At 42.6% G+C, this 25,211-nt stretch overlaps 1 protein-coding gene and 1 long non-coding RNA gene across 2 annotated transcripts in view; one reads left to right on the forward strand and one right to left on the reverse strand.

The window, feature by feature from the left end:
* LOC118216121 (contactin-associated protein 1-like) overlaps positions 1 to 12,740 on the forward strand; it is a 47,223-nt gene extending 34,483 nt beyond the window's left edge. The window contains exons 16-24 of the mRNA XM_035397147.1: positions 460 to 633; positions 1,545 to 1,763; positions 2,379 to 2,618; positions 4,677 to 4,910; positions 6,337 to 6,464; positions 7,053 to 7,146; positions 9,328 to 9,558; positions 10,068 to 10,115; positions 12,519 to 12,740. Of these exons, the coding sequence (XP_035253038.1) occupies positions 460 to 633; positions 1,545 to 1,763; positions 2,379 to 2,618; positions 4,677 to 4,910; positions 6,337 to 6,464; positions 7,053 to 7,146; positions 9,328 to 9,558; positions 10,068 to 10,115; positions 12,519 to 12,721 (1,571 nt within the window). The 3' untranslated portion in view covers positions 12,722 to 12,740. The remainder of the gene's footprint in view (positions 1 to 459; positions 634 to 1,544; positions 1,764 to 2,378; positions 2,619 to 4,676; positions 4,911 to 6,336; positions 6,465 to 7,052; positions 7,147 to 9,327; positions 9,559 to 10,067; positions 10,116 to 12,518) is intronic.
* A 6,988-nt stretch (positions 12,741 to 19,728) lies between these two features.
* Positions 19,729 to 23,370, reverse strand: LOC118216276. Its single transcript, XR_004762994.1, has 3 exons — positions 22,720 to 23,370; positions 21,036 to 21,136; positions 19,729 to 20,143 (listed from the first exon to the last, which is right to left on the reverse strand). It is a non-coding gene; the product is annotated as an uncharacterized LOC118216276 (long non-coding RNA).
* Positions 23,371 to 25,211: the final 1,841 nt, after the last annotated feature.

Raw genomic sequence — 25,211 nt, forward strand, 5'->3', positions numbered from 1 at the left:
GCTGTATATGAATTTCCATTAACCTCAGTGAACATTTAAATGTTAAAACCTAATTTGTGTTTACTTTGTATGATTGGTCATGTATTTAGTTAATTTACATTTTTGCTATCTTCTTATGAAAATGACTTTTTTAAACTATATGCACTTTGTATTTTGGCAGGATTAAACTGTATTACTCAAAATACGCAAATTTGTGAAACAGTGTTCCAAAGGTGCAGTAATTAACGCTAATGGAAACATGGCTATTGTTATAATGAAGGGAAAGTATATGGGTTGGTAGCACTGAAACATAAGCTCCATATGATGTCACAATAATGCATGGCAAGGCTAGGATATAGTAATGTGGGTAGGTACTCTGTGATCTCCACTCTGTCTTTGCTGTGATTGGCCAGTCCTTGGTCATGCTCTGTTGTGATTGGACAGTCTTTCTGTGTGCTCTTCTGTCATTGGCTAATCCAGGAAACACATGGAACACAGTAGCCTTCACCAAACCCACCTACATAGAGTTCCCCACCTTCAGGCCTGGCACCACCGCTGACATCAGCTTCTACTTCAAAACCACGGCGGACCACGGGGTGTTCCTGGAGAACTCGGACGAACACCATCGCTGCTTCATCAGAGTGGAACTCAACTGTAGGCCCATCAGGCTGCACCAGTACACTCAGAGGCCCTCTGTTTGACCTCCAGAAAAATCATCTGCTACATTTGCTAGAATTAGTTATCTGTCATAAAACGTGGGGTCAGTTTAACATAAAGATTGAGGTGAATGTATTGTACCTCATGCAGATTTACTGCCTGTATAGATTTCAAATTTTATAGTTTTTGCAGTAGAAGGTTTTATGTTCAATGTTTTTTATTTAAAAATATGCGAACAAATTTATGGTAATAGTCATTATAATGTCAGTAACATACCAAGTTACTGTGTGACATCTTGAATGTACTGGCATTTAAAATGTGAAATGGTGCAGTTGAATTCTACAGAGCAGGGATGCGTGTGTGTAAATGCTGGGCAGGGATGCGTGTGTAAATGATGAACAGGGATGTGTGTGTAAATGCTGAACAGGGATGCGTGTGTAAATGCTGAACAGGGATGTGTGTGTAAATGCTGAACAGGGATGCATGTGTAAATGCTGGACAGGGATGCGTGTGTAAATGATGAACAGGGATGCGTGTGTAAATGCTGAACAGGGATGTGTGTGTAAATGCTGAACAGGGATGTGTGTGTAAATGATGAACAGGGATGCGTGTGTAAATGATGAACAGGGATGTGTGTGTAAATGATGAACTGGGATGCGTGTGTAAATGATGAACTGGGATGCGTGTGTAAATGATGAACTGGGATGCGTGTGTAAATGCTGTACAGGTGTAAATGATGAACAGGGATGTGTGTGTAAATGCTGAACAGGGATGTGTGTGTAAATGATGAACAGGGATGCGTGTGTAAATGCTGTACCAGGTTATATTTTTTCCTGTCTTCTTTTTGTGTGGTGTCCTCTTTCCGTTTCCCCTCATCCTGGCCTGAATGCCTGCCATCTCCTTCCCAGCCACCACGGACCTGCTGTTTGTCTTCATGGTGGGCAACGGCATTGTAAACGTGACCCTGCGTTCAGCGCGGCCCCTGAACGACGATGCGTGGCACTGGGTGCAGGCGGAGATAAACGTGAAGATGGCGCGGCTGAGGGTGGACCGCCAGCCCTGGGCAGTCCGCCGCTTCCCCGGGCAGACCTACCTCACCCTGGCCTTCACCCAGCCCCTCCTCGTGGGTGCGCTACTGCAGCCTCAGGGGCTCCCCCCTTGCAAGCCCGGGTTTACATCATAACAACAACAACACTAATAATAATACCTTATTTATATCGCATATTCCATAGCATTAACAGTGTTTTAGCCCAAACAGAATTCTATAGGTATTTATTTCATTTATACAGGAAAAATCCATGTTAAAAAGACATAACGTGGTCAAGGGCCCGATTCTGGTTTTCTGTGGTTCCTGTCCTACAGAGGTAGAGGAAGAACTCAGATAAAATGACTGCAAGAAAGAAAAAGTTAACAATCAGATTTCTTGTTGTAGGATTAAAAATGTTTCAATGAAATGAGCAAAGCAATCAGCTCAGTAGGTAATAGGGCTATGAGCAGTATTGCATGTCCTAGTTTATGAAAATGCACTGGATTTTACAACTAACTCCATTAACCTTTTTCTTTCCCTGTATTAAAGTAAACAAAAAGTCTTTGTGAGTAGATTACACACTGTTTAATTGTACAGAATATTGTTGCTGTTGTGCCAAAACTTAGTCAACAGCCTCATTTTCAGAAATGTGAAGCTTGAGCACAAGACCAAGCATATGGCCTTATTTTACAGATTACCTGTGCTCTCCTCTCAGGTGCTGCTAAGCACAAACTGAGGGCCTACCTGGGCTGTCTCAGAGGCCTGCGCATGAACGGCGTGCCCCTTGACCTGGAAGCGAAAGCGGACGAACAGGAAGGAGTCCGGGTGAACTGCACAGGGCAGTGCCTGAACGCAGCAGTACCGTGCCGCAGCGGTGGCCGCTGCATAGAGGGTTACGCCTCCTACTACTGCGACTGCAACAATACCGCCTTCGAGGGCTCCTACTGCCATAAAGGTACATACAGTAACACCACCCACAGCTACTACACCTCCATACAGTAACACCACCCACAGCTACTACACCTCCATACGGTAACGCCACCCACAGCTACTACTGCCATAAAGGTACATACTGTTACATCACCCACACCTACTACTGCCAAAAAGGTACATACTGTTACACAAACCCACAGCTACTACACCTCCATACTGTTACACCACCCACAGCTACTACACCTCCATACTGTTACATCACCCACAGCTACTACACCTCCATACTGTTACACAAACCCACAGCTACTACTGCCATAAAGGTACATACTGTTACATCACCCACACCTACTACTGCCATAAAGGTACATACTGAAACACCACCCACAGCTACTACACCTCCATACTGTTACACAAACCCACACCTACTACTGCCATAAAGGTACATACTGTTACATCACCCACACCTACTACTGCCATAAAGGTACATACTGTAACACCACCCACAGCTACTACTGCCATAAAGGTACATATACTGTTACACCACCCACAGCTACTACACCTCCATATTGTTACACAAACCCACAGCTACTACTGCCATAAAGGTACATACTGTAACACCACCCACAGCTACTACACATCCATACTGGTACACCACCAACAGCTACTACACCTCCATACTGTTACACAAACCCACAGCTACTACTGCCATAAAGGTACATACTGAAACACCACCCACAGCTACTACACCTCCATACTGTTACACCACCAACAGCTACTACACCTCCATAAAGGTACATACTGTAACACCAACCACAGCTACTACACCTCCATAAAGGTACATACTGTAACACTACCCACAGCTACTACTGCCATAAAGGTACATACTGTTACACAAACCCACAGCTACTACTGCCATAAAGGTACATACTGTAACACCACCCACAGCTACTACATCTCCATACTGTTACACAAACCCACAGCTACTACTGCCATAAAGGTACATACTGTAACACCACCCACAGCTACTACACCTCCATATTGTTACACAAACCCACAGCTACTACTGCCATAAAGGTACATACTGTAACACCACCCACAGCTACTACACCTCTATACTGGTACACCACCAACAGCTACTACACCTCCATACTGTTACACCACCCACAGCTACTACACCTCCATACTGTTACAACACGCATAGATACTGCACCTCCATAATGATGCATACTGTTACACCACCCACAGATTCTACACCTCCATAATGATACTTACTGTTATACCACCCACAGATTCTACACCTCCATAATGATGCATACTGTTACACCACCCACAGATTCTACACCTCCATAATGATACTTACTGTTATACCACCCACAGATTCTACACCTCCATAATGATGCATACTGTTACACCACCCACAGATTCTACACCTCCATAATGATACTTACTGTTATACCACCCACAGATTCTACACCTCCATAATGATACTTACTGTTACACCACCCACAGATACTACACCTTCATAATGGTACAGCCTGTAACACCACCCACCGATACTACTCCTCCATAACAGTACATACTGTAACTACACAAAATTAATGTAAAAGACAGCTGACTGAAAGATCTCCTTGGTGTTTTGAAACACCGATTACATTTTGTCCTATCAGATAGAAGATAGCAAAAAGTACAGTAGCAAAAAGTATCAATATTTGCATGTTCATCTGGTTAAAGTATTATTCCAGTACATGGAAAGGGCCCCACACAACATTTGATCCATCCTGACTGTACCAGTGACGACTGTGGCCAGTAGCCCCGCATGCTGATAAACACTAGGGGGTTGTGTCACCTAGGTTTAGGAAGGGTTCAGTCAGCTGGGACCTGAATTTGCTCTCAAGAGACTCCCATTGGTTGATTGTAACACTTAAAATTACAAAATGATCAGATTATAATAATCACATCATTTTTGTTACTACTAGCTACTGTGCAAATATTCGTTTATAATGACAAATGCTTTGCATAAAATGTCAACCATTAAGTTGTCTGTACTCAGTGGGATGGACTTGTCGTTTGTTTTGCTAAGACATTGGGGCCTATTTTGAGACGGGGTCATGGTTACGCTACGACATTCGAAGGGAGGCGCTCTCCGATGAGGCCGCCTGGACAAGCTCGCCGGACCCACGTAACTTCAGCCTGGGGTTCAACCAGACCAGCGAGGAGATGGAGTTCAGCTTCAGCACCACCCGAACCCCCGCTGTGCTGCTCTACATCAGCTCCTCCATCAGAGACTACGTCGCCCTCATCCTCAAGCACGACGGTAAGTGGAGAGAAATACAGCCATTCAGCAGAATCCTGATTAAAGGGGAACTCAAGAATAATCTGTATTAGTTATTGCATGTCACCTATAATGCACATATAATACTATAGCCAAATTCAAAGAGAAGGTACTGAGCCCCACCCCAAAACATTGAGGTCATCCAGTTATAAAGTCTCTGCTTAGTCCATTGTAGAGTACCTGAGTCTCATACCTGAGTCTCACCTAAAACTTAAACTTGACTTGCAGCTTGTCTTTAAATGACTTTAGACTTGACTTGGACTCACCAATAGATAAAATGTGAAAATCTCAGAAAGTAGGAGAATAAGAATGTAGTGGAGGCTGCAATTCAGATTTTACAAAAACAAGACTCCAAACCTTCCGTCCAACATATTTTAATGGTGGCATCAGAAATAGAGAAAACAATCAGTCTGCTGCCATTCAGCAGTTCAAAAGATACCTCCACTCACTGATAATATGATGAGTTATGTCCTTGTGACATCATAACTTCAAATGAGAAAGTGCAAATGCTGAAGGGAGGTTTTATCATAACGTATGATACAGGTCACTAACAGTAGTTACTGGCTGGGTATGACAGACATTGTGATTTTTTGTTGGTGATTTCCTTTAATCTTGACTTTGAAATAGCCTTTAGTGCAGGAGTGCACAAGGGTCGATCCGTTTCAGGATTTTGTGTCAACTTCTGCTCTTAATTATTGAATTAGCTCAATCGTATCTTCAGACTGCAAGTGTATCCTCCAGATTTTACTGAGCTCAGGTACAGGAATGAACCAGCGTAGTTCATAGAGCTGTCAGCAAACTGAAAATGAGGTAATTAGTTAGAACAAAAACCAGCACGCAGACCAGCCCTCCAGGCATAGATTTGTGCGCCAGGATTTATTGTGCAAAATTTAGTGTGCTGCAGAGCAGATAAAACCAGTCCAGTCCTCGAGGAGCTTGGCATATGCAGGCTTTCTTCTTCTAGGCTGATGTAGACTGTGAGCTCATTTTGTGCATGCGCTGATCGGGTTGTACACTGTACACGGCTGTGAAATGTCTGAGTGCAAATCTTAAGCACACCGGCCAGTCAGCCCTTTTGTCAACCCTGGGCTTTAACACCCCAAGGATACAAAATGGCAAACTAAGAACATGAAATTGAAAGCAGTCATTGGAGCAAATAACCAACATACTGTCAGACCTGAGCTGGAGATACAGTATTAACATAGAGTACCCATTCTAATTTTTATCTATTAGTAATTACAGTACGGTATCAAATTTTCAATTTGTGCATTTTTCCACTTTTTAATTTCTCCATTAGTTTAGTCATTGCATACCTTCTTTTAGTAACCAAGTGTATCAAGTAAACAGCACTCTAAAAGGTTTCTGTCCCACTCAAATAATATGGACTTGCTGTCTTTCCCCATACCAGGCAGCCTAGAACTGAGGTACCGGCTGGGCCAATTCACCCATAAATACCAGGTGTCCCCTCTCAACCTAGCGGATGGGTTCCCCCACTTCGTCAACATAACCAGACATAACTACACCATACGGACTCAGGTACGGATCACCCCTTTCTGTTTATCACATACAGACTCAGGTACAGATCACCATACGGACTCAGGTAGAGATCACCATACGGACTCAGGTAGGGATCACCATACGGACTCAGGTAGGGATCACCATACGGACTCAGGTAGGGATCACCATACGGACTCAGGTACGGATCACCATACGGACTCAGGTACGGATCACCCCTTTCTGTTTATCACATACAGACTCAGGTACAGATCACCATACGGGCTCAGGTAGGGATCACCATACGGATTCAGGTAGGGATCACCATACGGATTCAGGTGTGGATCACCCCTGTCTGTTTATCCTGTCTCAGCTAGTTGATGCCAGAACTTGGCTTGGTTCCATTTCAGTTCAATCAAACGAGGAAATGAGCTGAAAAGTTATGAACTGAACAAATTGCACTAATGTTATGGCAATGCTCTTTCTGCTGTGGTATGTCTTATCCTGCACAATGCTCTTAACAGGACATCATGCTTAAAGTTAAAATTAGTCAGATTTGATCACATTTATATTTGATATTTTTCACAATATTTACCAAGTGTGTGAATTTGTGTGGTGTTTGGCACACAGTTGGATTACATGGACCCTATCTGGGAGAAGATTCCCCTGCTGCAGGATTCCAGTTTTTACTCACCCAAGTCCATGTTCCTGGGGAGGGTGATGGGTAAGTGCTATTACACCTAACACAGAGCACCCACAGTTCATCATCTGTTAAACACAGCTGACACAGAGCACCTGCGGTTCATCATCTGTTAAACACAGCTGACACAGAGCACCCACAGTTCATCATCTGTTAAACACAGCTGACACAGAGCACCCACAGTTCATCATCTGTTAAACACAGCTGACACAGAGCACCTGCAGTTCATCATCTGTTAAACACAGCTGACACAGAGCACCTGCAGTTCATCATCTGTTAAACACCGCTGACACAGACCACCCACTGTTCATCATCTGTTAAACACAGCTGACACAGAGCACCCACAGTTCATCATCTGTTAAACACAGCTGACACAGCCCACACCGTTCATCATCTGTGAAACACAGCTGACACAGAGCACCCACAGTTCATCATCTGTGAAACACAGCTGACACAGAGAACCCACAGTTCATCATCTGTTAAACACAGCTGACACAGACCACCCACAGTTCATCATCTGTTAAACACAGTTGACACAGAGCCCACTCCGTAAACTCTTTATACACTATATTTTGTATGCATTTCCTTTCTAATGAGATGCTGTTATCCTGGCTAACTGATATTCTCCCATCTCTGAGCGATATTAGAGCTAATTATGCCTCACCCTGCAGAGCTGCCAGCCACAGTCAGCCCTGGCATGGTCTAGATTCCAAACCGTGGGTCCCATCCATGCACTACAACAGTACTTTAACAGAATGTGCCCTAGCAGCATCCGATAGTATGATTTTTTGAAAGAGCAGCCTGTAATCTGTAATATTGATGGGAGAAAAATGTATTATTGTCCACAAGGATCATCTTATAATACATTTTTAAATGATTGACAATCTTCTAAATCTAAATATAGTGAGAGATAGAGCTTTAGGGAGAAAAGCTATATTTAGCTATAGGGTGACCCCAGAACCATCTGGGTTCCACCTCAAACACAACTCACCGACTGACTGGGCATGGAGCTCACTCACACGGTTCGCTGATGTGAGAGCCAGTAGCAAGGTAGTCTTAGACAACGGCCATTTATGGTCCGCCATGGGTTCAAAAGGACCATGGAGCAGGCACCCTAGCTATCTTTTTAAGGGACACCAACCTGTGACTCCCAGCAAGTGTTGCTGGCAACCCTAGCATGAAATGGCAGCCATGTAATCCTTAGGGATGAAGGCTGCTCCACCATTGTCTAGCAGGAACCTGAAGATTGTAGGCAAACAGCAACATTCCTCTGGCCCCACACACCTATCCAAAAATAACTTCCAACTGTTCTCATATAGGGGTCGAGTGGACAGCGTCCTGGCTTACAGAATGGCAACAATGACAGGCTTAATGCAGGCGCTCAGAAGGGGGTTGGGTCTTTCAGGGGCCAGACCCACAGCTGCAGGTGCCCTAGGTCCAGGTGCCAAATGTGGCCCCTCAGCTGAGACAGGAGGTCCTGCCTGAAGGGAAGGGGCCGGGGAGATCTTTTATGGAGACTGTGTAGCAGGGGTACCATGTCTTTGCCAGCCAGAAAGGGGTCACCAACAGAAGCTTGCAGCTCAGTGGTAACCAACCCTTTTCCCATCTTGTAGGTTTTCATTTGAACCCTAATTTGGCACATCCGATTCTGCTAATTAGCAGCTCAATGAGATCTCTAGATGTTGAATGATGTGTGCATTGTTAGGGTTGGAATGAAATCCTTCAGGACAGTAGATCTCTAGGAGCAGGGTTGATTACCACTGCTGTAGGTGCTGGTTCTGGGTGGTCCTGGTCTGTATGTGTTAAAGCTGTGAAATGAAAAGCATTATCGCTGTCTGCACTGTATATCAGCTTATTGCAACACATTGTTAGTTCACCATATGCACTAACATGTCAAGAGTCTGCTGTACTCTGAGCTGCTTGTTTCCTTGTATGAAAGGTTAGGTGAATAACGATTATTATTATTATTATTATTATTATTATTTTACAACAACAAATCACGCACATTTTACTTGCTATTGTGTTACCATGTTTCCCAGTACAGTACAGTACACTGAGCATTTAAAAAGTAAAGTACAATAAGTACTTGTGAAATGTGAACTAATAATGATAGTAATTGCATTTAAAATGACATATTTTCTATAGCCTTCCATGAATCACTGAATGCTGGAACCTATAGGTAATATTTTTGTTTTTTTCCTGCAGAGGTTGGGGATTTAGACCATGAAATTCAGAGGCACAACACTCCTGGGCTGGACGGCTGCATTTCAGGGGTGCGGTATAATATCTATGCCCCTCTCAAGACATACTTCCGCTCCAACGAGGCAGATCCTCCAATCACCACGCAGGGATATGTACTTGAGTCCAACTGTGGAGCCTACCCCCCCATCCAGGGTCCGGTGCCCCCTGAGGCTGACCCCTGGTACACAGGTCTAGGTGAGACATCCTCTCTCATCACACATTGCTGTAAGGACTCAAATTTCCTCCCAAATTTGACCATTTTCAGTCCCAGGAATTTGTATATGTCCCCTTGCTAATTCCGGTTTTCCCAAAAGAAACTGGAATTATTTTTCAAAAGTACTCGATATGTATGAATGCGTTGGGAATTAATAAATAATAGCTTATGGATTTTTTTCAAAGTGCTTAATAAATTTCAGAGTTCTGAACGTTCATTTAAGAAGTGTTTGTATCTCTGAGGTAACAATACATAACAATGAGAACACACCATTCAGCCCGACAATGCTTTCCATTTTCATACCACTAAAGTGTACCTAGTGCTCAATTTACCTACAGATAGTATCCATCACCGTATCAAGCCTGGTCTTGAAAACCCCCAGAGTTTCTGCCTCTACTAAACACAACACCCTCCCCACCACACACCTTTCTAGTTCTTCTGAATGCTTCCTTCATCTTATCCACCATGTTTTTGTTCTGTCACTTTTCAGTGTTTGAGTATATCCACGATGACCTGCCCAGTTTGCCAGTGTTAGCACGTAAGTCCTTGTGCTGTTACAGTGTTGTGATTTGTGAAAGTGTGTATATAGAGGGTATGCACATGACATCACAGTAAGTGGAAGTCACTGCGGTTACGCCCACTGAGTGGCAGAAAGACTACTGAGTGGCAGCGTTAGCGTTCAGCTGGAATGCTGCAATAACACAAAAAACACATCTAAAATCGGTAAGAGTTGTTGTGCGATTGACTGTACAAATAGATTCAACAAGCAATCGGAGATATAGTTTTACAGACTGCCGAAAGCTAAAGAAAAGAGAAGAAAATAGATCGCTCCAATTCGCAGAAACAACTGAAATCCAGACATCGAAACGTGGATTTGCGGTTGTCATTTTGTGTCAGGTATGTTGGATTTTTGGGTAAAATCATACCTTAAGTTATGTACTGTATTTAAGTTATGTACTGTATTGACTACTCATCAATTAAATATTTAGCATCTTTCATTTATATTCTGTGTAAATGTCAAGTTTTTGTCAGCATTTATTTTTTTTTAAAACATCCGTGATGATGAGCCTTGTGTTCTACAAACAAAGGGGGGATGGTTAGATAGTGTTAGCTAGCCAACCATATAAATTATTAAGATATGATTTTACCCAAAAATCCAACATACCTGACACAAAATAACAACCGCAATTCCACGTTTCGGTGCCTGGATTCGAGTTGTTTCTGCGAATTGCAGCAATGCATTTGCTTCTCTTTTCTTTAGCTTTCGGCAGTCTGTAAAAAGATAGCTCCGATTTCTTGTTGAATGTCCATGGACCACTGGTTCTTTGGTAAGTTGTAAGGATCACTGTCGAGTCCAACTGCCTTTAATTTAAACAGATAATCGTTTGTTTTACGCCCAGTTTTGCAGTTTCCTCTACTAAAGGCAGCCATGTCGCAGTATGTTTTGCCACTCAGTCCCGACTGAGGGGGCGTATTCCGGTGGGAAAGTGACGTCAATGCATACCCTCTATACTGTTCAGAGGAGTGTGGTGGAGTGTGGTTGCATGGGGCAAATGCCTACTTAAGGCACCAGCTGGTCAATGCCTTTTACCACAGAGCTATTACTATATAGAGTAGGGATGGGTATGGGTAATGGACTGATCGATTACCCTTCGGATACGTGCTTACTCAGTCTTTGTTTTTCTCATAAAGGCTGTGCATGTACAACTATGTTGGAAATTGGCTCCATTTATTAATTTATCATACAGTAGCCTATGTGAAAAAGAAGTAGCACATTAAAATAGAGGATATTTCTTTATCTAATATAAACAGAACATGGTCACAGAGCATTTTTTGATTGTAGTTATCCTTTTTGTTGGGGAGCTGTTGTATAAGCAGGATAATGTCTTGAGTGGCTGAGCATTATGCAGTTTGAATGCCCTGTGCTGAGAAAATTTTCTGAGGCAAACTTGACACTGACTGCGTTTATTGACGTATTCAGACTTTATTATGATGGAAAAACTCGGGTACTGATGTGCACTGTTATGCGTTGATGCATTTTCTATACAACTGGTGAAGCCGCCTGGCTAAGATGCGTTCTTCCCCATGCTAGAAATCGATTTGAATCGAGCACATTATGTGATCCCTCGATCTGTGAAATACCTGAAAATCACAGAGGCGCTGTTACTGTAGAGGGTTTCTTTTTGAGATCTCTTATTGTTTAGATTGTCTCTTATGTCAGACCTGAGACTTGGAGGACGGAGCTGTTTTTCAGACAGATATGGTCAGAACACTGGCGCAAATGGGGTCGCTGTCACAGCAACGCTAAAAGGAAGTGTGATGAAGGTGATCTATCAGCTAGCCAATCAGAATGAGTTAGCTTGTATGTACACTTCCACCCACATCAGAACTGCTGAAGTGCCCTTGAGCAAGGCAACCAATCACGAAACTGCTCCAAAATCATCCCAACCACCCCCCATAATATACTAATTAACTAACCAATTGACAATTAAGAGAACAAGGGAGATATAAAAGGGAAGAAAAAGGAGTAAATAAAAAAGTGATGACTATAAAATAAAGGTGTAAAGGGGTGGGAGGGGAGAAACGTTTCCCTTAGCCCCTTAAGTAGGTGGCTTTGTACCCTTGAGCTAGGTACTTAGCCTGCATTTCTTCAGTATATATGCAGCTGTATAAATGGATGCTATGTAAATGCTATGTAGAAGTTCTGAAAGTCGCTCTGGATAAGAGCATCTGCTAAATGCTTGTAATATTTGCAAAACCTTAACTGTTTATATGTAGACTAAATGTGTAAACACTATCCAAAACATATATGAGCAAATTTATGTTCTTTTAAATTTGTCAGAGTCTCAAAGGTTATTAATGTGTTTGAAATAAATATTTACACTAGATGTGCTATCTACTAACTCTAATGTTCTGTTTTCTTTGCCATGCTGGTCTCCAGTCATCGGGCTGCTGTTCCTAGCACTGATATGTGTGGTCCTGTATGCAATCTACCTGTACCTCTACCGGTACAAGGGCAGCTACCACACCAATGAACCCAAAAACCTGGAGTCCCCCAGCAGTGCCTGGCCTCTGACTGAGACTTTCCTCAGGGACAAGAACAGCAACCTCCCCCAAACACCGGAAGAGTCCAGGAGCGAGTGAATTCCCTGACTGGGGGGCTGGGGGCTGGGGGCCGGGGGCTTGGAGTTGGGGGGCTGGGGGCTGGGAGTCTGGGGGCTTGGAGCTGGGGGTCTGGGGGCTTGGACCTGGGGGTTGGGGGTCTGGGGGCTGGGGGTTGGGGATCTGGGGGCTTGGGGCTGGGGGTCTGGGGGCTTGGAGCTGGGGGTCTGGGGGCTTGGACCTGGGGGTTGGGGGTCTGGGGGCTTGGACCTGGGGGTTGGGGGGCTGGGGGTTGGGGATCTGGGGGCTTGGGGCTGGGGGTCTGGGGGCTGGGGGTTGGGGATCTGGGGGCTTGGAGCTGGGGGCTGGGGGGCTGGGGGTCTGGCTGAAGCGGGGGGGCTGCATCAGGAACTTTGTAAAGACTAGACATCTCTTTGATTTCTGTATTCTTTCAAATATTTATGGTCTGTTTTTTTTTGTTTGTTTGTTTTTTGTTTGAAAATGACAATCCCTCTGCGACGCAGGCAATCAAACATACTACATTTGTTTGAAGTCATGTTTTCATTTCAATTAGTGCATATATTTGTTATGAGGGAAAGCATCGGTCCAGTAGATTCAACAGCAGCTAAAGGCAAAATGAGGTTGGCATGGTCAAAGCAATGTCACAGCAGGAGACTGTATAAACATTTTGTTTCTGTGGAACGGTGAAGGATAATATCATATTTTAGTGTCTCAGTCTGCTATATAAAAAAGGGGCACAAAATGTGTGTTAGTACAGCTTTGTTAGGTTTTTGTAGATTTGTTATTTTTATTCTACAATCCTCAAACGGGGAAAAGCTGCTGCTTTTCCTTTATTATTTAAAAAAAAAAACTTGCACTAGGGTCATACTGAAATGACCAGAACTGGGATGTTTCATCAATTTTTTTGCTGTTATTTAAAGATATAAAAGCAATATGCACTGTATGGGGCTGGGTGTTGTTTAAATATGAAGCTAATATTGATAGGCTCTCTGGAAACCTGGTCACTGTCACTGTGATTGCCACAAACAAATAATATCATGTGACTGTAAACTATAATCACAGGATGTAACTAGCAGCAGGAGAGTAAAGCACAAGCCGTTTCACTGGGAAAGTGTGCAATGTATGATTTACACGGTGGGTCACCTCAGAGGCAAATATGGTGGGACTGAAACAGTGTGAAGTGAGCCGTTGTTTAGAGGATTGTGTATAGACCTGCATAAGTGGGCAACATCAGTGTTTGTGTTTGAAATACAGTATGATAACTACCAAGAAAGCAGAGATGGCCTTTGTATGATCAATAAGTGTGATATTTCAAAGCAACAATTGGGGTTTTTTTTTAATAAAAGAAAGTACTGTTAGACAGATATCCTAATCTTTACACAGCTATACCTATAACATTAGCACAAGAGGAAACCAAAAAAGAGAGAAAGAAAAAGAGAGGGTAAGGAAGCCATAGTGTAATCTGAAGAGGTGAGCCTTCAGCCATCTGCAGTCCTGACTGTAGTGGTACATTCATTCTGTTCATCACAGGATATTGTTTCTACATTCTATTCTATTGGAGCTTTCCCAAAGCTTAAAGTTACTGCAATACTACACTCTGTAAATGACAGATTTACACAAGTTTGTAGAAAACACTGGCGATCATTAGCTATGCATGTTTATAACTCTGTTAACACTGCAGCAAAAGTCAGATGCTACTAGTGCAAACTAGTCACATCACTGTAGATGTTAGTTTTATATCTAGGCCTGTATTTTTTTTCTGTTTAAATCATTCTGCTGCCATTTTGGAATTTAAATATTTCCAGCAATAAATGTTAGTTTTACACAGTTAACAGAGAAATAGTTTTATTACTACATTGTATATTTTTGGAAGTAAAAGTGCTTTTTTTAATTGAAAGTGCTGAAAAGAAAACACACAATCCTAACATTTTTTGCCAACGGTTTGCTACATGACATTACACTTTCCCATTTACACTCTTATCCAGAGCCATTACACTGATTCTGCTCAGCGACACAAAGGAGTTGCTTTAGCTGAAAAAACATCTTTTCTTCCAGAGACACATTGAAAAATGATATTTTAAAAATGTGATATGGGATGTAATGATAGTGATTGGCAGTGCGGTATACAATACTCAAGTTTCCTGTTATGGACTGCCCCATTACCTGCAGTCAGCCATTTCCACAAACTATTTTTCTCCACAAATATAAAGTACGGTGGAAGAAACAAGGTACTGAAAGGTTCTATTGTGAGTAAGCATGATCATTTTCTTCCTGTTTTTACCACATACGCAAGGAGGAAGAAAACAAATGCAGGGGAAACTGGGGAAACTGAGACTTGGCCACTTCCAGCTTGCGTAATGTGAAAAACTGAATTCAGGGCTGGAGATTAGTACAGGGGGCACATTTGATCCCATTTGGATATAAACAAGAGAATTGAGTTAACTGTGAACACCCTGCTGTCAGTCATAGTGTGATAGGTTGTCTGTGCTCTGTGGCATAAGGCAAAACAAGCACAACCTTTTATTGAAGAAGAAAGGTCCAAGGCACTTCTCTATCATGATGAAATATTTAAAAACATAGGGCTATATTTTAACCATCTAAGCGCACGGCCTAAAGTGCATGGCGCAAGTGCATTTAGGGCGTGTCCAAATCCACTTTCGCTAGTTTAATGGCGTATAATCTGAGCGCAAAGTAAGGCGCATGGTTCAAAGGGGCTGTACTTAGTCTCTTAATTAATCATAGGTGTGTTTTGGGCGTAACATGAAATAAACTAGGAGTGTCATCTCCCATTCCCTTTAAAAGCCAGGTGCGCTTGCACCTTGGCGGATTGCTATTATAATGGTGGATTTACCAAGTAGTAGGGAAGAACGCTTCTCTGCAGAGGAAACTGATCTCTTTTTTAAAAAATATCGCCCGTTGTGCGCTCGCCTATGTTGGCGCATATTACTATCTTAATAATGCGCCCTTAAAATAATAGTAAAATACTGCACCATTGACTTAAGACCAGGTTTTTGTTGGCCAATCGCACAATTGCTTTCTGCTGCCTCAAGATAGCAATGCACCAACAATGCGCCTGACCACACCTCTTTTTGAGACCAACACGCCCATGGGCGCTCAGATGGGCACAAGTACATTTGCTATTTAAACAACGTGGGCACTGGATGGGAAAATGACAACTGTGTCGGTCTGAAACTAGCAGACACTTGCGTTGCGCTTGGCGCCGCTTTGCGCTGGGTGTAAGATAGAGCCCTTAGAGATAAAGAAGGACCTCAGCCCACGTGTGGTGGCAGAAATAGTCCAGCACACAGGTTTTCCCCTATTGCAGCCTACACCACATAATTACACACACCTGAGCTACTTCTTTCACAAAAATTATTTAGGAAACGAATGGTCATAATTTGAAACTGTTTGTCCTTACAGTGTATAGTTTTTACCCAAGCACCTCGACTGTACAGTGTACCTGTGTGATTTGAGAAGTCTTGGAGTTAGGGGGCCCTATTCTCAGGCTGGCGCATGGCATGTTGCGAGCTGTCGCACTGGAATGTGGTAGTTTCATCTTGGTTTATGACACACCTTTAGCCCCTTGGTAATTTCATGACTCGCTGTGAGCCTAAGTGGGAAGAGAGCCCCTGCTGGGGGTGGGTCAGACAAGATCGAGCAGCACATTGCAATTATGGTGCAGCACATTGCAGTTTTCATGTCAGTCTCCTCTGTCACTGGCACCCTTGTTGCCTGACTGCCACCATGCGCTGTGTGACACAGATTCCAGAAAATAGAGCCCAAGGTCCTAAGCTGCTATTAGTAGGTGTACAATGAATGGATATAGAGACACGTGTGTAATAGTGTATATTTTAATAATATATGTATTTTTATGCTGTTTTTTCAGAAAGAGTGAAAAGTCATTTAATCAAAGCTATTACTTAAGGTTAATAATGATGTTGTTGTGCTATGATTAATATTGCATAAACAGGTGATTTTTTCAGCTCTGTATAAGCGCGAGCCTGAATATCTTTACACATGGTCTTTTACATTGCGGCCATTACATGCCTCATAATGATGAGACTATCCTGAGTCTGCACTATTATATATATATTTATACAGTGCAGGCCAGACGTATTAGGCTGCCTGTAGTTAAAAAAAGTTTACACGGAGAATTTCAGTTACTATATGCTCATTTATTGAATAACAAACCAAAGTACAAACATTTTCAGTTTTACTTACAATAACACTAAAAGATGGCTTTTACTTAAAAATAATCTTCGACATCACTTTTCTCAAAATAGCCTCCCTTAGCTTTAATTACAATGAAATTAATTATTGGAAATGTATCCAATCATTTTGGAAAGTGGGAGGTGCTGGGGTAATTTAATTGAGTGAAATCTTACCTACTTTAAGTTAATCTTTTTACAACCCCAGGTAGCCTTATATATTTAGCCTGTAGTGCAAGTAAAATAGACACCAAATTTGCAAGAAATGTGGCAAAGGAGTTAGGCTTAGATGTGCAGGCCCAAGTAAACATTGTGGCAAGAAGGTTATTTGCAATTAAAATTTTCAAAGAAGCTTAAGATTTCCAGGTGCAGTGTTCAGTACACACTCAGAAGGATCCAGCTTATGGGCAGTAATATTAATAGGAGACCAGGAAGATGAAGAGGCAGTACACAAATATCCTGAGTGTGTACTGAACACTGCAGCTGGGAATTTTAAGCTTCTTTGCAATTCCTTGTGGGGAATAACCTTGCACAATATGTTTACTTGGCCGTGCACGTTTAAGCCTAATGCCTTCTTCTTTGCCATATCTCTTGGAGCTTTCGTGCCTATTTTACTTACGCTACAGGTCAATGATATTAGGCGACCTGTGGTTTTAAAAACTGCTTACGGTAGATAAGATTTAACTAGCCCCCCACCTCGCTCCCAATCCCATTTGCAAAATGAGTGGATAGACTTCCAATAATGTGTTTAATTGTAATTAAATTCAAAGGAGGCTATTTTGAGGAAGATTATATCTTTTTGTGTTATTGTAAGTAGAAATTGAAAAGTATTTTATACTTTGGTTTTCTATTCAATAAATGTGCATGTAATAATTGAATTCTTCTCTACCTAAGGTTTAAAATTTAATTTAATTTTTTAAAACATAGGCCTAATATGTTTAGCCTGTACTCTGTGTATATATAAAAATAAAAAGTGAGCTCCATGTTTTGGACAAACATATATTTTTTCTTGATTTGGCTCTGTACTCCACAATTTTAGATTTGTAATCAAACAATTCACGTGGTTAAAGTTCATATTCTCAGCTTTTTATGAAGGGCATTTGTTTCACCATGTAGAAATGACACTTTTTATACATCTGATCTTGACAGTAGTCACTGACACATCCACACCTATCTCCTGAAGAGTGTTTATGACAGGTGTTTATTCATTATGGTGGGAATTCTTCAGTCATCAACCATAGTGGTCTTCCTTGGCCAACCAGGCCCTTTGCGATTAATGAGCTCACCAGTGCTGTCTTTCTTCTTAATGATATTCCATACAGTTGATTTTGGTAAGCGTAAGGTTTATGTTTCTGCTACTTTTTTTCTTATTTCTCAGCCTTCCTTGACTTTCATTGGCACAACTCTGGTCCTCTTGTTGACAAACGTCAATAACTGAGTCCAAAGGCAATCAAAGGCATCAATACTAGATACTGAAAACACTCTTATACATGCACCAAGGAAGCAATTGAACACAGCTGACTAATCAAAAACCATTGTGACACCACGCCGTGAAATAGGGGTATTATTTATAAAAAGAATGCTGTAATTTCTACATGGTGATACCAAAATGTAGAAACATACCCTTAAATAAAAGAATCTGCCCATTAACAACCTGTAAATGGATTGGAGTTCAGAGCCAAATCATGTCATTGTCCCAAACATTATGGAGTTCAGTGTATGTTTACAAGTGGTACTCCCATGTGCTTTTTAGTGGCTGCTTGCATTTGAATGGCTTATAGACAGAATGAGCTGGAGAGTAGTAAAGGAAGTATGCAGTAAGATTACTCAGAGAGCTGACAAATACTATACAAATTCAGTATTCAGCAAAGCCAAATATCCAAGTACTGTTCAAATATTCCAAGGGAAAGATGCTTTTGCATGTATTATTTATTTATTTATTTTTTTACTGGTGAAGCTTCCATATGACCATCAGTGTGTGTGCGCATGTACACGCGTGTGAGTGCCAGCTCTAAGAGTCCCCACAGTGCAAGCTTCATCAGGCCTAAATACTGCTGGCTATGTAATTAGATACTTCCGTGTTTGTGTTGACTGGCTTGACGTGCACTTATCATTTGACAGAGAAATATGCTCTCTAGTTCACCAGAAAATTACTTATTTACATTTTTATACACAATACATATTATACAACTTGCATAGGAGCTTACAAATATTTTCCTGGGAACAGTTTTAGCGTTAGAACACTGAAAGAGTAACTGAAAAGTAATTTGAACTTAATTTTATTTACTTTACGTGGAAGCTTTAATCTCTTCAGTGATCTCAGAGATCTTACAGCTTTGCAGAGATTTACAAGTCAGGAATGGGAGGCTATTCACCGCGGTTTGTATTTTCTGGCACAACACTTACCACATAAGAGCACATGCAAAAGCATCTGATCATATGTTCAGAGAACTCGAGGTGCCCTTTGACCCAGGATACACTTTGGGCCTCTCCTTGGGTTCCCTGCTGCAGGGGTAACAGCATAAGAACAGGTGCATTATATGAAGATGGGATACCAATCTCTTCACTCCGTTACATTTCAGGCTAGGCAGGATCCAAAATGCAGGACTCAGACAGCAGTTTTAGGGAACTCAGAAAGATGTTTTGAGTGGACAGCAGGGAGCGGTAGGGACCAGGGCTGGCTGGGAACAGGGACAGCGAGGGTTGGTGAGGAGGTGGTCCGGAGTTTGGCTTGGCTTGGTGCTGGAAGGGCTTCCTTGATCTTCGGCAGCGGAACAGGGCTGGGAACTGGGAGGCCGGCGAAGGACGGGCTGAATCGGGAGGTCGGAGCTGGGGAGGTAAACAGGGTGAAGGAGAGAGAACACGAAACAATACGAGACGAGGACAAAACACGTGGACAAGACAGGCTGGGGAACACTGTGAAACTAAAGTGCATAAACCAAATAAACTGAGTGAATACAAAAGGTTCTGTCAAAAAAAGAAACAAAGGAAGGTACTAAGAAATCAGGGTACAGGGAAATGATTACTAGGCTTGGTTCAAAGCAAGAAATGCTAGGTTCAAGGCTTGACAACAAATCAACGATCTGGCAAAAACTGAAACGAAAAGCATGCTTTTATACTTTGGCTAATTGGAACTAATAAGGGGGGTGTGAGGAATGTGACCTGAACGGAGTGAGAAAATGGCTAAGGGCTGAAATCAATTAGGAGGTGAATTGGGGATGTGGTCACGCCCACCCTGTGGGGAAAAGCAAAGACATGGTGTGGAACACAAAAGCAGAAGGAACATTAATAACACGAGGAAATACAAATGACAATCGAAACACAAGGGCATGACAATCGAAACACAAGGGCATGACAATCGAAACACAAGGGCATGACAATCGAAACACAAGGGCATGACAAACTCTTTGGGAAAAAGGACCGCTGTGCCTGTGTGCTCTGGGAGCTGAGGGAGAACGGTGTTTCACAATGCAGCCATGCAATCCACAGCCATGTCCTGTTATTACTGATTTGCCCACCTTGAGTCCAGACACAGCTGTGATTATTTAGGCTGGGGCATGGGACCCTAATAATATACTCCACTCAGATCAAACCCTTCACTCACTGGAAAGGAACTGATCCTTATGTTAATAAGTGGGAATAAAACTGAAGCTTGGTATTATTAGAAACAATGGTGAATTCCTTTCCAATTTGCTTCTCCAGGTTACATTGCAGGTACACTCTTTGAAAACACAATGTAAATGTGCCATGTCACGAAAGGTAGTCACTGCAAAGATGTACTGCACTTGCTGTAAAAAGACTACTTTCAGTTTGTTTTGTCATACATTCTTTGTAAATAACCATGAATATGTAAATCAAAATAAAACAAGATCATCTGTGTCTGAGCATTTAAAAACTAAAATAAAATACTTTGAAGGGGTTAACAGCTCTGTGGAGTTTTTGTTGAAATTCAGACAGAGTTATTTGGCTGTTCCAGTACATGGATGGGCCCCTCAGTCTGGTGTCTAAATCAGACCATCTCAGAGCAGACTGTGGCCAGCAGAAGCACAGTCTGGTGCATAATGGGTGCTAGTACCACCCAGGGAGGAAGGGTTTTTAGCTGGCCAGAATGATAATGACGGGCACACCTGTCTCAGGGCCCGTTCAGCTGCAGGTGAAGTGTCTTCCTCTGGCTCATGTCTGTACAAGCGCTGGCTTGTCAGCCACAGCGTGACCAGGATTAGGTACCCTGAATATGGAGAAAAGCATTTTAAGAAAATGGCTCAGGTGGAACGAACTTTAAAACCCTTTGCAGGGCTTTGGTGTGGTTAGACTCTGTAGTGCCCCTCCATGGTGTTAGCATTGCTAGCAGGATGAGAAACAGGAGATAGGGACGCATTCCACAGGATGTCTCTCTCCCTCTGGATTCCTACCTATCACAGGTCTGCGGGCTAGAAACCAGAACTGTGCCTGACATCTTTACTGCCCAACACAAACCAGCCTGACAAGCTATAGCCAAGTTTGAAGCCAGAAACCTAATTGCTGAATAGTATGTGTTTGCATAGAGTGTGTTTGTGTAATAGAGGAATCATTTCCAATGTACGTAATGATCAGAACAGACTAGCCAGCTAGATTTGGTGCCATTTTCCCTTTCGTTAAGAGGATGTTAATATGTTTGTCATTGTTTGTATTGGTCAGAACAGGCTAACCAGTTAATTTTAGTTCCATTTTTCCTTCAGATAAACATGATGTTAATATGTTTGTCATTCCTGTACTGTCAAAAACATACAAAATAAAATGTTTTTTCTCGATCCCGATTGACTACAGGCATAATCTTGGTATCTTCTGAAAGGTAGCTCTTGGAAGTTTTTTTTTTCCAAGAGTCAGAATTACTCTAAATATTACTGAAACTGATAATGCAAGTATTTTCTCAACTAAATATATATTTTTTTTCAGTGGACACATTAATTACATCATGAAAACCAATGCTTTTAAGACATTTACACCTATTATCATTCTTAATACTTTCGCCAATGAAAACATGAAGGCCATATCGATGGCAATTCATTATTCATTTTGCTTACAGCATATTTTTTCTTGTTTTTTAAAAATTATGTTCCAAAATATTTTCTCACAACTCTTGCTGTTACTGATACTTAACACAACGGGGTCTACCCAGTGCCTTCACAGCCCACAGGTATGTGATAGACCCGTGGGCACTCTTCCAAAAAAACCTGTGCTTGGGCTCAAGACAAGTTGGAGAAAAATGCAGGGGGTCCCAATCAAGTTAAATCAATTTTATTTGTGTAGCACTTTTTACAGAGATCTGTCACAAAGGTGCTTTACAGAGTAGCAAGGCAAGAGACAGAGCAGAAAGAGCAAACAGAGTGAACAAGGTAAAAACTCCCAGTGGGGAGAAAAACTGTCAAATAGTGGTGAGAAAAAACTCCCCGATGGGAAGAAATCTCAGGAGGAACCCGGCCTGGTGTAAAGTAGTGGTAGAATGTAAATGGACTGCATTTATATAGCTTTTATCCAAAGCGCTTTACAATTGATGCCTCTCATTCGCCAGAGCAGTTAGGGATTAGGTGTCTTGCTCAAAGACACTTCGACATTCCCAGGGCAGGGTTTGAACCGGCAACCCTCCGACTGCCAGACAATCGGTCTTACCTCCTGAGCTATGTCGCCCCTGGAATGTAAGAAATGTAATACGGGATCTCTCACAGCAATTAAAATGGGTTGAGCAGGTTTCAGTTGAGGTAACTAACTGGAATCGTAGAAGTACAAATTGTATAGTTCAGTATAGTGGAAATTAGAGGGGCTGGATGATACCTCTGGAGCTCCAGGCTGCACCGAGGCATGGGCAGGGGAGAAGCAGGGCGTCAGTGGTCCATGGCCATGGAACTCAGGGCAGGGAAAGGCAGGAGCACTCTAAGAACTCAGGGTGAGGAAACAAGGCTGGAACACTCTGTGAATCAGGGTGAGGAACAAGGCTGGAGCACTGTGTGAACTCAGGGTGAGGAAACAAGGCAGGAACACTCTGTGAACTCAGGGTGAGGAACAAAGCTGGAGCACTGTGTGAACTCAGGGTGAGGAAATAAGGCTGCAGCACTCTGTGAAATCAGGGCAAGAGAGGGGCAGGAACCCCAGGAAAACAGAAACACAGAAGATGAGGTTAGGCACTGTAAAGATTGTCAACACACAGAGTAAATGCACTGAAGCCCCAACTCTATTTCAATTTATGCTCTAACCCTGAAGGGCAAAATCAGGCTAATACATTCATGCACTAGGCTAAACTACCGAGTGTGTCAGCTCTGTAATGGCCAGCTTGACACATCGAATGAGTGTATACAGCCCATTAACAAGTGCTCCTTAGATTTGATAAGCGAGTACCTGGTCCTGCGGGATTGAGTGGTAGTACTGCAAGCAGGGGCGCAGATGGCGGGGGGGACGGGGGGATATGTCGCCCCCAGTTTCATAGGGACCCCAATCCGCCCCCCCCCCCCCCCCCCCCCCCACTTTTGAGAAGAAAAAAAAACTTCCGATGAGCAGCATCACATCCCTAGTTACGGTTGGATATCTAAATGTTTGACCTCATTTAGCCTACTGTGACCATCATCACGAACTAGGCTACTCGCGGCAAGTGATCGCTGCAGTCCACTCAAACACAAACACGCGCATTTCCTGCTGTCTCCCGTTCACCCCGTTTGCTAGCTAGACATTGTAGAGTGTATGCACTGCTATTAACCGCAACATTTTTTTCACTATCACAATGCCCTAATGATTTAATGAAGGATACATACCGATTTTAGTTTCTAAAACATTTTATTGCAAACATCTTTTATTAGAAACATGTAAATCTGCCACTTAGGTTACCTTCGTGCATATGTCCCTTCTGTAACGCCTGGTCCACACCGCTTACCTCGCCTGTGCGTGACGGCTACCTCGCCGAACTGCTGCGGCTCGCATGCATGTGTGTGTCCACACCGCCAGCGTTGCTGCTGCGGCGCTGCTACTGCCAGCCCTATCTGTCTACATTGAGTTTGCCTTTGATAATGGCCATCAATAATAGAATGCTTGATTTCATTTCATTATAAATTTAATTTATATTTAGTTTAGACAGAAAAAGGTTAAGAAGCGTGTGCTCAATTGTAAAAAAAAAAATATATATATATATATATATATATATTTATATTTTTTTCATGTCTGTGACATTCAGATATAGCCTAGACATTGAAACTATAGTGAAAAGTGTCAGTTATGTAATGTTGCTGGTATGATTTCAATATGACTGTCCAACAGCTCTTTTCACTGTCTATTTTTGCTGAGAATCGTGCGCCTCACACGTGAACAATAGGCTCCATGCCGAAACTCCAGATGACGCGCCACAGCAGCGAGGCTCGAGCCGCGCCTCAGACGCGTGTCTCACGCTGGCTGTGTGGGCTGCTCTAACCTGTTAATATGGGCGCCGAAATGAAAAGCAAGAGGTTCCGCTACCGTCACGCACAGGTGAGGTAAGCGGTGTGGACCAGGCCTTAATGTTCCACTGTTTCGGGGGTCCAAAAGCGAGCTGGGGACTGAGCTGCCTCAGTTGTGGCTGTCACAGATGTAATCACAAACGATACCCTTATGATCACATGGTTAGGTGATTTTAAAAAGCGATATTGGTAGCTTGGCAGCTATAAGTTTTGCTCTCAAATCTATTCTGTTTGATTGCATAATAAAGGCACGAAAGTAACTCCAACAGCTCAGCTGTGTCCATACCTGTGTGTGGGGCCAGTGCTGCCCCCTGGTGGACATCTGTACCCCAACTCCCATCCTGGCACCACAGTGGCTAGTGGCTAGTGGCAAGTGGCAGTGTGGCAAGAACTGTGACCAGCTTAAAGTGCTTTTCCTTCCTGAAACTATACAGTCCCCAATTTTCCGCAGATCTGGTTGAGCTAATATTAGATTTCTGTATGAGCCTTTAACGTGGAAGCTCCGAGTCTGTGATTAGAATGTTTGCAACTGAACATTCTAATGCTGATTTAACAATCGCTGCTGGAAATCGAAAGCAATGGAGTTCTAGAACACTGACTCAGAACTTTGAAGAAACATTCCAAAAAGCCTACCCCTCAAAGGGTTTTTCTCAAAGGCCTGGCCATTTAGAATTTTATAAACAAGACATATGTCAGTGCTTATTAAAGTGTTTTCCCAGCTCAACCAGTTGTGACTTCTTGGGGCATTTTTATTTATTTTTATTCACCTTTATTCAATCAGGAAATCTCATTGAGATTAAAATCTCTTTTTCAAGAGAGACCTGGCCAAGGTAGTAGCAGTAGGCC

This window comes from Anguilla anguilla, chromosome 17 (genome assembly GCF_013347855.1).
Source record: "Anguilla anguilla isolate fAngAng1 chromosome 17, fAngAng1.pri, whole genome shotgun sequence".
Lineage (NCBI taxonomy): Eukaryota > Metazoa > Chordata > Actinopteri > Anguilliformes > Anguillidae > Anguilla > Anguilla anguilla.